This window comes from Oxyura jamaicensis, chromosome 14 (assembly GCF_011077185.1).
Source record: "Oxyura jamaicensis isolate SHBP4307 breed ruddy duck chromosome 14, BPBGC_Ojam_1.0, whole genome shotgun sequence".
NCBI classification, from domain to species: Eukaryota; Metazoa; Chordata; class Aves; order Anseriformes; family Anatidae; genus Oxyura; species Oxyura jamaicensis.
Genome location: NC_048906.1, coordinates 17,523,853 through 17,536,555, shown reverse-complemented (window position 1 = coordinate 17,536,555; position 12,703 = coordinate 17,523,853). Strand labels below are relative to the sequence as shown.

Genomic DNA, 12,703 nt, shown 5'->3' with positions numbered 1-12,703 from the left:
GTGTAACCTGTTTTTCCAAATTTGACAATATTGGGTTTAATTGGTCCTTAAATTATTATGATAACAACATGTCTCTGAATCAGGAAAACAACATTTTCTGATGTTTAGAGAGAAGATAAGGACTCTTCCTGATTGTATCACTTTTTTTTTTTTTTTATGTCAGCTAAAATCTATCTTCAGTTCCTTGCATTTCAGCAAGATTGATTTACATGTACAATAAACCTTCATTTTTTAAAAATAAAATCTGTAAGGATCAACTAAATGTATACAGCTTTTCTTTTTTAAATCCCTGCAAACATCATCTCTATCTCAGCATAGTGCAGTCATGTAGGATTGGTTTAAAGCTCTATAATCATTGCACGATGCAGTTTATGGTATGAACTCTTTATACCTCACTATGTTTTCTGGAATCTATTATCTAATAAAAGTGTTACAAGGAAAAAGATCTAACACTTAATACCTGTTATGAGACCTAAGTGATAGGAGGAGTGGACGTATGTATAAAATAGTCCCTTTATCAGATGTGACTAAAAAGCAGCAAAAACCATTATAAATAGGGATTGGAAGCAATTCTTCCAAATTATGTTAATAGCAGTTGATCCTTAATGACAGTTGTCTTAGAGGTACTATCAGGTTACTGAATGTATATAGCAAAAATATTTCTAAAGTTGAAATACTTGGCATCTTTTGAAATTTAGTTTTACACTTTATGAGGTATGCTTACATACGAATGTTGTCTTTTTTTCAGTACTTCAGCTGAGGCTACAACAAAGACGGACACGAGAACAGCTGGTGGACCAGGGCATCATGCCACGTAAGACTTGCTTTATGTCTAGTAATTTTATTACTATACTCTATTTATTATGAACTCAGTATATAAAATAACAGAGGTTAGCACTTCCCTGAGAATCATTAAAAAATAGCTTTATCATTTGAAAGGACTAGTGGGATCTTTTTGGTAATCTAAATGAGTGTTCAGTTAAAACAGCCATTGTGATGAAAATGCAAGGATTTGCAGAAATCTCATTTTTATTTTCTCTTTTCAAATTGTGACTAATCTTACTGAAATAAATTGAATTTTATGAATGAGTAGACATCAATATCAAAGCTAGCAGTCTTTTAAGAGTAGGATGGCAAGGATTCCAAACAAAAACAAAGGACACGCAGAAGTTATGACTCGCATACCAACAAACGTCTTCTGTGTTAAATCTTGTATGGCCATAGCTGTGGTGCTACAGGACATGAGGCAGTGACTTCGGCTGGGTATTGTACTCTGGATCATATGACCTAATGCACAAGATGCTATGCATCGGCCTTTTTAGCCTTCACCTTTCTTGCTGTCACTGAGTATGAATACAATTCCAGGGTTTTTTTTTTAGAAGATAATTTTAGAACATTCTTTCCAGTTGCCAAAAGTTCCTGGTCTATTTTCCACATCTGGCAAATCATCTAAGTTGGTGTAAGAGTTTGGTATTCTTCTCTTCCAAAACAAATTATGTACTGGTAGACATTCAATGAGTGCCTTTAGATGCCATCTTTGAAGAATTAAGATACTGCTGATCACTTTTAGGGTGAAGTGTCTTGCTAAGGCAGCAACGTCATGAAGTTCATAAATACAGCTGGATTGCTGTTAGGGTTCTGTAATGCTGAGCTCCTGACTCTTTGACCTGGCTACCTGCCATCCTTGACAGTTGTACAAGAACTTAGCAGTTATTCAGTAAACCATTTTTCTCTCTCAGTTCCACCATTTGAATTTAACTGCAGTTTATAGTACTTTGACAAGCTAATAATGTTTGTCAGTCTGGATATTTGTTACATTTGGATGTCTGAACTCACAGCACTTGTATTTTGAAAGTAATTGGCATGCTTCATGTAATTGCACTTTATTGTCAGAATCTATATTCTCACTTATTGCTTTCAGTCTGCTAGAGATGGTGGTTGTTTCAGCAGCACTACGATACCTAAAATCAATTTAGGAATCATAAGAGGGTCCTCCTAAATAAAGAAATCCAGTAGCCTAGAAGTCAACTGCATTTAACCCTTCCGTTTTATATCTTTTGGTGTTTCTCTACTTGGGATCCCAGTGACTATGCTGATTGTTTTGTACAATGTCTTCTAAGTTGTTTTGGAGAGCAGCCTGGCCTCAGAATGAGAGGTGCACAGAGAACATTGAGCATCCATCAGTGGACAGTGGGGCATGAGACTGGGCTCCAGATAACAGATCCAAGTGTAGAAAACATTCATAGAATCACAGAATCACAGAATAGTCTAGGTTGGAAGAGACCTCCAAGATTATCGAGTCCAACCTCTGACCTAATGCTAACAAGTCCTCCACTAAACAATATCCCTAAGCTCTACATCTAAACGTCTTTTAAAGACCTCCAGGGATGGGGACTCAACCGCTTCCCTGGCCAGCCTATTCCAGTGACTAACAACCCTTTCAGTAAAGAAGTTCTTCCTAATATCCAACCTAAACTTCCCCTAGCACAATTTTAGCCCATTCCCCCTTGTCCTGTCACCAGGCACGTGGGAGAATAGACCAACCCCCACCTCGCTACAGCCTCCTTTCAGGTACCTGTAGAGTGCAATAAGGTCACCCCTGAGCCTCCTCTTCTCCAGGCTAAATAGTCCCAGCTCCCTCAGCCGCTCCTCCTAAGACTTGTTCTCCAGACCCTTCACCAGCTTTGTAGCCCTTCTCTGGACTTGCTCAAGCACCTCCATGTCCTTGTAGCCAGGGGCCCAAAACTGAACGCAGTACTCGAGGTGCAGCCTCACCAGAGCTGAGTACAGGGGGACAATCACTTCCCTGGACCTGCTGGCCATGCTGTTTCTTATGCAAGCCAGGATGCTGTTGGCCTTCTTGGCTGCCTGAGCATACTTCTGGCTCATATTCAGCCAACTATCAACCAATACTCCCAGGTCCTTCTCTGACAGGCAGCTTTCTAACCACTCATCTTCCACCTGTAGCGCTGTTTGGGGTTGTTGTGCCCCAGATGCAGGACCCGGCACTTGGCCATGTTGAACTTCGTACAGTTGGCCTCAGCCCATTGGTCCAGCCTATCCAGACCTTCCTGCAGAGCCTTCCTACCCTCGAGCCGATCGACACACACACCTAACTTGCTGTCATCTGTAAACTTTCTGAGGGTACACTCAATCCCCTCATCCAGATCATTGATAAAGATGTTAAAGAGGACTGGTCCCAGTACCGAGCCCTGGGGGACTCCACTAGTGACCGGCCTCCAACTGGATTTGACTCCATTCACCACAACTCTCTGGGCCCAGCCATCCAGCCAGCTCTTAACCCAACGAAGCGTACGCTAGTCCAAGCCATGAGCACCCAGTTTCCTGAGGAGAATGCTGTGGGAAATGGTGTTAAAAGCCTTACTGAAGTCAAGGTAGACCACGTCCACAGCCTTTCCCTCATCCACTAAGCGTGTCGCCTTGTCATAGAAGGAGATCAGGTTCGTCAAGCAGGACCTGCCCTTCATAAACCCATGCTGACTGGGCCTGATTGCCTGCTTGCCCTGCAAGTGCCGCATGATGACACTCAAGATAATCTGCTCCATGAGCTTTCCTGGCACTGAGGTCAAATTAACAGGCCTATAGTTCCCTGGGTCTACCCTCCGTCCCTTCTTGTAGATGGGCGTCACGTTTGCTAGCCGCCAGTCAAGTGGGACCTCCCCTGATATCCAGGACTGCCGATAAATGATGGAAAGCGGCTTGGCCTGCTCTTATGCCAGTTCTCTCAATACCCTCGGGTGGATCCCATCCGGCCCCATTGACTTGCATACATCCAAATGCTGTAGCAGGTCGCCAACCATTTCCTCGTGGATTGTGGGGGCCACATTCTGCTCCACATCCCCTTCCACCAGCTCAGGGTACTGGGCATCCAGAGAACAACTGGTTTTGCTGCTACAGACTGAGGCAAAGAAGGCATTAAGCACCTCAGCTTTTTCCTCATCTATGGTGACTAAGTTTCCCCCCCACATCCAGTAAAAGATGGAGATTCTAGTCCTCCTAGATTAGTCCTCCCTTTGTGTGAATGTACTTATAAAAACATTTTCTGTTATCTTTAACAGCAGTAGCCAGATTGAGCTCCAGATGAGCTTTGGCTTTTCTAATTTTGTCCCTGCACCGCCTCACAACATCCTTGTAGTCCCCCTGAGTGGCCCGCCCTCTTTTCCAAAGATTATAAACCCTCTTTTTTCTCCTAAGCTCAAGCCACAGCTCTCTGTTCAGCCAGGCCAGTCTTCTTCCGCACCAGCTCGTCTTTGGGCATGTGGGGACAGACTGCTCCTGAGCCATTAAGATGTCTTTCTTGAAGAGCGCCCAGCCTTCCTGGGCTCCTCTGTCCTTCAGAACTGCCTCCCAAGGGACTCTGCCAACCAGTGTCCTGAACAGCACAAAGTCAGCCCTCCAGGAGTCCAAGACAGCGGTTTTACTGGTCCCCTTCCTGACTTCGCCAAGTATCGAGAACTCTACCATTTCATGGTCACTCTGCCCAAGACAGCCCCTGACCACTACATCTCCTACCAGTCCTTCTCTGTTAGTGAACAGAAGGTCTAGCGGGGCACCTCCCCTGGTAGGCTCGCCAGCCAGCTGTGTCAGGAAGCTATCTTCCATGCTCTTCAGAAACCTCCTAGACTGCTTTCTCTGGGCTGTGTTATACTTCCAGGATATGTCTGGAAAGTTAAAGTCCCCCACAAGAACAAACACTGACGATTTTGCAACTTCTGCCAGCTGCCTGTAGAACTCCTCATCCGTCCCCTCGTCCTGGTTTGGCAGTCTATAACAGACCCCCATCAGGATGCTTCCCTTGTTGGCCTTTCCGCTGATCCTAACCCATAGCGACTCAACCTTATCATTCCCAGCCTCAAGTTCAACGACATCAAAACATTCTCTAATATAGAGAACCACTCCACCACCCCTTCCATGCTGCCTGTCCCTTCTGAAGAGCCTATAGCCAGACATTGCAGCACTCCAGTCATGAGAGTGGTCCCACCACATCTCCGTGATGGCAACCAAGTCATAGCCTGCCTGCTGCGCAATGTCTTCCAGCTCCTTCTGCTTGTTGCCCATGCTGTGTGCATTAGTGTAGATGCACTTCAGTTGAGCCTTTGCCTTCTCCCCCAGCCTTGCCATTGTTCCCCCTGGCACACCTCCAACAAGCTTTGTTTCATCCCCGTCCCCCTTCTTACCTAGTTTAAAGCCCTCTCAATGAGCCCTGCCAGCTCCTGGGCTAGGATCCGTTTTCCCCTTGGAGACGGTTGGGACTTGTCTGCAGCCATCAGGCCAGGTGCCGAGTAAAGCGCCCCCTGGTCGAAGAACCCAAAATTCCTCTGTTGGCACCAGCCTCTGAGCCACGTGTTTATCAGGTGGGCTTTTCGTGTCCTCTCTGAACCCCTCCCTGTCACTGTAGGGATGGACAAAAACACCACCTGTATTCCCACTCCGTCCACTAACAGTCCCAGCCCCCTGAAGTCACGTTTTATAGCCATCAGGCTTCTCTCATCAATGTTATCACTGCCAGCCTGGACTTTCAGTAGTGGGTAGTAATTGGAGGGGAGAACCAGGTTGGGAAGCTTTCTGGCAACGTCCCTGACCTTGGCCCCAGGGAGGCAGCAGGCTTCCTTACGGGTCAGGACGACAAATAGGGCCCTCTGTTCCCCTGAGAAGGGAGTCGCCCACAACGATCACCCTTCTTTCTTTCTTGGTGGAAGCAGTCTCGAGGCATGGAGCAGACTTCCTCGCCCTAGGCTTCCTGGGTAAACTTTCTACCACATCCTCATCCACCGCTCTCTCAAGCTCCAGGGCCTCAAATCTGTTGCATAAGGGCACCTGGGAAGGTGGGGCAGGTAGGAGGGGGCATTTCCTGCAACGTCGAGCAGAGACCTGTCTCCATTCTTCCTCCACTCCTGGGTCCCCTCCCTCTGCCCGATAGCGACCGGGCAGGGGGTCCACCCCCATTTGGGGCCTCTCCTTCAGGTCTTGCAGGGAGTTGTTCCACCAGTCTATCTCCCACTCGCACTCCCTGATGGCCCTCAACCTCTCCACCTCCTCCTTGAGTTCTGCAACCAGATGGACAAGGTCATCCACCTGCTTGCACCTCACGGACACAGTATCTCTGCCTCCCTCAGATGGCAGCAGCAGGCTCTGACACTCCCTGCATCCAGAGACCTGAACTGCCGCATTTTTGAGTGGGTAGTCTGTCTGGGTGGCTACGGACTTTCTAGAGGGAGCTCTCTGCCTAGCGTGGACCATTGCAGCCTAGCTAGTGGTAGAAAGCTGTCAGATGAGTTGTTCTTAGGGGCAGGGGGGATCGCTCTGCCCTCCCTGCTCACCCTGCCTGCGCGAACTGCCTCGCAAACTGCTGCACCCCGCGCAAAGTGATTTTTCTTGTTAAAAATATATTTAATTATAAATAGCTCGGTGTGAACTGGTGAATTCTAGCTTGAAAGTACAGTATCTTAAAGCTAATCTCATGTTGAATGTTTCTGAGTACTCATAAGGCTTCAGATTGCTTTGCTAAAGCATCTTCACCTTCTCAGGTCTGTAGTGGTGATTATCTTCAGGAACTGAATGATAAGTTTCATTCAAACAGTGGGTGCCCTCCTACTGGTCTTGCTTCAGCTTCACCTGAAGAATTACCAGGCTTTGTTCTCAAGTTAAAAGTTCAAGTCATTGCTTTTCCATTTTTTTCCCAAATAACAGCCTCTGTTGTACCCTACAGTTAATGAAGACTCCATCAGAGTATATGCCCTTTTGGGACCTAATCTGTGGTGAGACTTGAATCCCATGATATGGACTCTAATGGGTACTCCTGGCCTCCTGCTCACTTTTGTCCTTGATGGTAGCTCTTCTGGTTGCTTTTAATTCTGCTCCAAGAGAAGGAGAAATGTATATATTTAAGAAACATTCCCCATAATGTCCTCCAGACCCTATTGTAAGATGATGTTGGTGTTACACTGTAACCAGAAAATAAGCCTGCCATCTTTCTTCTCTAAGCCTCATGTTTTAGGGCAGACTCCATACTTCACACTCAGTGTAAGGATGGCTTTCTAAATCTTTGACTGGCCCAGATTCTTTTTGAGCTGTTTGTATCCACCACTAAGAAATGCAGGATATGGGCTTTTTGCATGCAGCTGCTGTTAAAGCAGATAGTGAGCTGTAGGCAGACCATCCGCACAGAGCACAGTCTGCCAGAGCTGAGGAGCTTTCAGTTGCTATGGCAGGGCTGCTGCTGTTTGTGGCTGCCTGCACCCTCAGCTGTACCAGCACAGAACATGCAGAACATGCCGAGGGTTGGTGCAGTGTCCCACCAACCAGTACCAATCACTGATTGCAGAAAGGACACTGAAATATTCCTCCTAGCTGGAGAGGTTTATTGATTATTTACCTTTCACCACTTGCTATAACGTGCTTACCCACTTGGAAAAAGATTATTTGCTGTAACTGATATTCCGCACCTAGCAAAGGTTCTCCTTTCCCTCATAGTTCCTCAAGATTACAGCACTATGGGTGAGAGCAATTAAATAGCACCATCTGCACTCCAACTTCTTTGCTAAGCATCAAGAAGAGTGAGAATTTGTCCTCTGTGGATAATGTTCTAATCTCCTTTAGTAAATCACAGATACACTTACTGTTGGACTGTACACATGGGCTGTATATCATAGAAATCACCACTTACTGTTAAGTAAGCTTGCATTGTCTCTGAGGTAGATGTCTGTGCTGCAAAGAAGCAGTGGATTTAAATCATAGCAAGGAGGAGTCGGAACTGTGCAACACAGCCATATCTTCCTTGGAAATGTCTCTGCAAGTTTTGAAAGATGATATAGATGGCTATCGGTCAGCAGTGTCTGCCAGAGTGGGTTGTGAGTCTGGGACAGAGAAGAGCTAGGTGATTCCTCGAGGTCCTTTCCAGCTGTACCGTTCCAGTGATTTACCTGTCTTCTTATTTCAGAAGTACACATTTTTTTTTGTAGTACAAAGGCTTTCTGCTGCTGTTGCATGATTTTCATAGTAGGGGAACAGGCTTTCTGAATACAACCTGTCTTCTTGAATATTGCTTTGAAATGATATATGATGTAAGACCATCCTGTTTTCAAATCTGAACATTTAAGGCTTCTACAAAATTCTTAAAAAAAAAAAAAATCAGCACAAATAGTTCTTAAAGGACAATTCATCTCTCCCTAGCAACAGGGAGGATGAGGTATAGACAGATAGTAATACAGTGGAATAAATGAAACACTGTTGACACTCTAAACCCCACCTCATACAATTTCTGCTGTGGAACCATTTTGGTAAGCAGATCCCAGTACATAGTGAAAAATTTAACTGTTATGTGGTGATTTCTGTTAAAATAATATATTCCGTGTGCTCTGTACAGGATACTCCTCTCTGTTAAATATAATTGAATATAATTGTCATGAATCGAATGTATGCCTGGTCAGATGCAAACACAGATCTGAGATGGTGTTAAACAGCCATGCAATCCTACTGACTACAGTATTACTTTTGGAAATCACATCCTGGTAACTTAACCTTTACTTTTCCTTCACAGCTTTGAAAAGTCCAGCTGCATTCCATGAGCAGATAAAGAGCCTGGAGCGAGCCAGGGTAAACCACTTTCTGTAAACTTGCTATTAACATCTGAAAATGGACAGTTTACAGGATATTAATTCTCAAATTGCTTGAAAAAAATAAATCCTACCATTACAGTAATAATATGTGCTTGTATCTTAGAAGAATCTGTTAACATCCTGGTGACAAATCTCAGGGGAAGTTTCTTAATCCTTCACACATTAAGCAGGTGTGCAGGATAAACTATGGTCAAATTGTAACATGTATCTACCTGTAGTCTAAGGAAAGGATCCTTGGGTTAAATTGTGTTTGTGTTGTATTTCTGTAGCAAATATCAGTTCTATAGCATTACTATTTAGTGTGGGGGGATCAAACTGAGAAGTGTTTCCAACTTGTTTTGGAAAGATTCATTAACACTGCTTGACTGAGAAACAAAAACATAGCAAAGCAAAATCCTCTCTAGTATCCCTGTTCTAACAGCGATGTCTACCTGTCTGACTGCAACTGCAAATATTCACTGTTGGACATCAGTGAATTATAAATGTACCAACTTCTTTGTGCTTTTTCTGATAAATACTAGTAACATTTTTTCATTTCTTTGAAGACTGAAAATTTTTTGAAGCACAAGATTCGCAGCAGACCAGACCGGTCTGAGCTGGTCAGAATGCACATCCTTGAAGGTACGTACCCAGATGTATGTCCCTTTTCAGCTGCTGTTAGGAGGAACTTCTGTTAGACACTCAGCTTTCTAACTGAATTAGGCTTTGATGTGAATTATTGCTAAATATTTATATGCTCTGTTTCTCTGCTTTTGCAGAGTCTGTTGTAAACTGTATTCTCTATCAGTATAATAGATATAACTGTGGCAGTGAAAGTATTCTCAACTGTATATTTGTTGGCAAGCGCATATTGTTCTTATTCTATAATGGTAATTATACCATTGTGTATGTACATACATATATTGCTTCAAGTTCTACTCATTACCCTAAAGTAACCTGGCAGTTTTGTACATTAAAAAAAAAAAAAAACACCACTCAATCTTTAATAAACTTGACTTTTTGCTTGCCTTATTATTTTCCTTGCTGCTCAGGTCATTAGAAACAATAGTCTCTTTTACAAATGGGGCTGGATTACTGTTTCACCATAATCTCACCAAATAAAGGCATTACCAAATAACCATAATCCAAGTCAGTTTCATATCCATTAGTTTTCAAAACGTGCATTTGGATGCTAAACCCAGAGAGGAATCTCCATATGGACAGACTATCTCCATCTTTTCATGACATACAATTTTGAAGATTCTCTAATTGAAAAATCAGTTATCAGTTAAATCTTTACCATAGCTCACACTGGTAAACGTTAGAGCGGCAACTGCTATCTTCAGATTATAATTAGCATTTGCTATTTTATATTCCCTGCTTTACACTTGGACATGTTTACCAAAAGTATTACCACTTCTAAAGAAGAGGCTATATTTATTTATTTATTTATTTTTTAAAAAGGCATGATAATGTGGTGGAAAACATACTCATAATACATATTTATGATCTTGCTATTAGTTGGAGAATTTTTAAAATAATTCTTAAATGCTTTTAATACAAGTACAATGGTTGTAGTAAAGATATATAAATATAGGTACAAATAGAAAGATTATTGCAAAGATGAGACAATGCTGGTTGTCTTGAAACTGGAGAAGGGATGGAACAGAGTATTTAAATCAACATATCTTTTAGAGACCTTTGCAGAGCCTTCACTACAAGCCACTCAGATGAAATTGAAAAGAGCTCGTCTGGCAGATGATCTGAATGAGAAGATCGCTCAGAGGCCTGGCCCTATGGAGCTGGTAGAAAAAAATATTCTGCCTGTAGATTCCAGTGTTAAAGAAGCAATTATAGGCAAGTAGAAGAGACGCAGCTTACATTAACTCTTGAGAGTAAAGTTCACTAGAAGAAAACATACTTAAAAGTTTACTAGTTCTTATTTCTCTGTAATGAATGATGACTGTCATCATTTAATTGAACATAGTTTTTTTTTTATTCAAAACTAAGTTAGAAATACAGAGTATAATACCCTAAAAATACTTCTTAATAAAAATTCTAACAATAATGAAATAAGCATGGCCATTATTCTGTCATAGTTGTCTGTGTGCACTGCAAATATGTTGAACATACCTTTTTGTCTCTTACTAAAGGGAACTTCTGCTATGCATTCGGTTTTATTGATTCTTTTAATATGATTTATATGGCTGTAATTATTATTAAAAATACAATTAATACTTAAATACATTATGCTCAGACTGTCCTGAAAACTGATCAGGAACTAGCTAATTCTGCCACCAATGTCTAAATTAAATTTGTATAAGTAAAAAAAAAAATTTTAAATTGTTTTGCTTGTTTCTTTGTTCTAGCAGTTGGACAAGAGAATTATCCTCAAGGGTTGGATGATTATTCATTTGATGAAGACAGCAGTGATGCTTTATCACCAGATCAGCCAGCCAGCCAAGAATCCCAGGGTTCTGCAGCTTCCCCTGGTGAGCCAAAAACAAGGGACACACCATCACCAGTAACACAAAATGCCACTACTTCAACACAGGTACAGTTTTAAAATATTGAAGCAAAATCTCCACAGTATATTTTATTGGTCTGGCACTATAGATATGGGGCATAGTTTCATATGAAATGAATACCTTCATTGTTGCAAAGGAGTGTCTGGGACTCCATTTTTCTGTTAAGCTTTTATAAACTAGTGTCCTGGTTTGGTTGTTGGCAGTGAGGAAATTCCCATTCCATAAATTCACTGAAATTCAGTATGGCTAGTAAGACATCTATGGCTTTCCCAACAATTGCTTAAAGGGTCATATCCATGGTTTACTCCAGCTGTTAATGATTACTTAATGTCTGTCTTCATTCTGGACAAGGTCTTGAACTTACTTTAGAAGTATACTTAGCTGAAACAACAACAGTTGATGTCAATTCCATTATCTCCAGGACAGTCCATAAATAAAATTTCCCATATTATTTACGTGTTCTCTCCTATAGATGTTCTATACTTAAGTAATTTACTATTTAACAAATGAAAGTAACCTTCATGTTGATTTTTCAAAGAGGTTTTTAGTATTTTCTTTAGTAACTTACAAGCAAAGGAAAGTAAACGTTCCATGGCATACGAAATATTGTCTTTATAGTAGAGCATTTAAATGTTTAAGGTTTTAAAGAACAGTATATTCATGGAATCTAAGTTTGATTTAGTGTTTTAAAAGTTAAATTTACTGTCCACTGAACAGTGAGAGAGATCTTGAGTTGAACAACACCTGACTGTTTTTAACAAGACTTCCAAAAGTCAGTTTTGAAAGAGAACTAAATTTAATTTTGTGATCTGAATTGGACATTAAATATTGCCTACTCTACCTTAAACACATTATAAAAATACTGACATGAAGTAATTTGCCAAAACAGTAATGAAACAAACATCATGCTACAAATGAATTTCTTTAATGTTCTGTTAACTACTGAAAGCACATGGTTATGCGTGTAGTCAGTTACTTGCATGCTTTCTTGAATATATTGCAAGGCACTTGCTATGCATATCTTTGTCTTCAGCTTTGAGCTAATCACTAAATTTATTCATTAATAAAGAGATGGATGTATCTATTTACAGGGTACTGTTTAGCTGAAGAAGATGAAGCTTGTGCTGTTTTCTGTCGTGCCTCAGCTAATAATTTTAAGTTCACTGACTAACTTAAGCCCGGTTTGAAAGAGGTGAAGTCTTTGCTTTTAACTAGATTTCTGCAACTTTATGGAACTTTTTGTCTGGATACAGAGATGCAAATTAAGACTTCAGAGGAGGGAAAGGTAGCAAAGCTGTTACATGTTGTCTGATAGCATCTCGCACTTGCCTCTTGTGGATGACATGGAACAACTAAACCAAAGTAAACTTCCAGTTGACTTGTGACTGAATCTGAATGTTTTCTAATGAATTCACATCACAACACCCTCCCTCCTTCTGTATTTCACCTGAGTTTTTTTGAATTTTTAGTTCCCCTCTTTTGCATCTTACTAACACATTAAGCATTCAGTTCATTGTCTTGCTATCTGTGTGTGTTATTCTTACAATAATTATTACA

General features: G+C 41.6%; 1 protein-coding gene across 9 annotated transcripts in view; it reads left to right on the top strand.

The window, feature by feature from the left end:
- MRTFB (myocardin related transcription factor B) overlaps window positions 1-12,703 on the top strand; it is an 88,564-nt gene that overhangs the window by 48,592 nt on the left and 27,269 nt on the right. For 8 of the 9 annotated variants that reach the window (XM_035339649.1, XM_035339646.1, XM_035339652.1 and 5 more), the window contains 5 exons: window positions 749-814; window positions 8,561-8,616; window positions 9,185-9,260; window positions 10,314-10,475; window positions 10,988-11,172. In XM_035339649.1, coding sequence (XP_035195540.1) covers window positions 749-814; window positions 8,561-8,616; window positions 9,185-9,260; window positions 10,314-10,475; window positions 10,988-11,172 — 545 coding nt within the window. The remainder of the gene's footprint in view (window positions 1-748; window positions 815-8,560; window positions 8,617-9,184; window positions 9,261-10,313; window positions 10,476-10,987; window positions 11,173-12,703) is intronic. The other variant, XM_035339653.1, reaches the window with a different exon arrangement.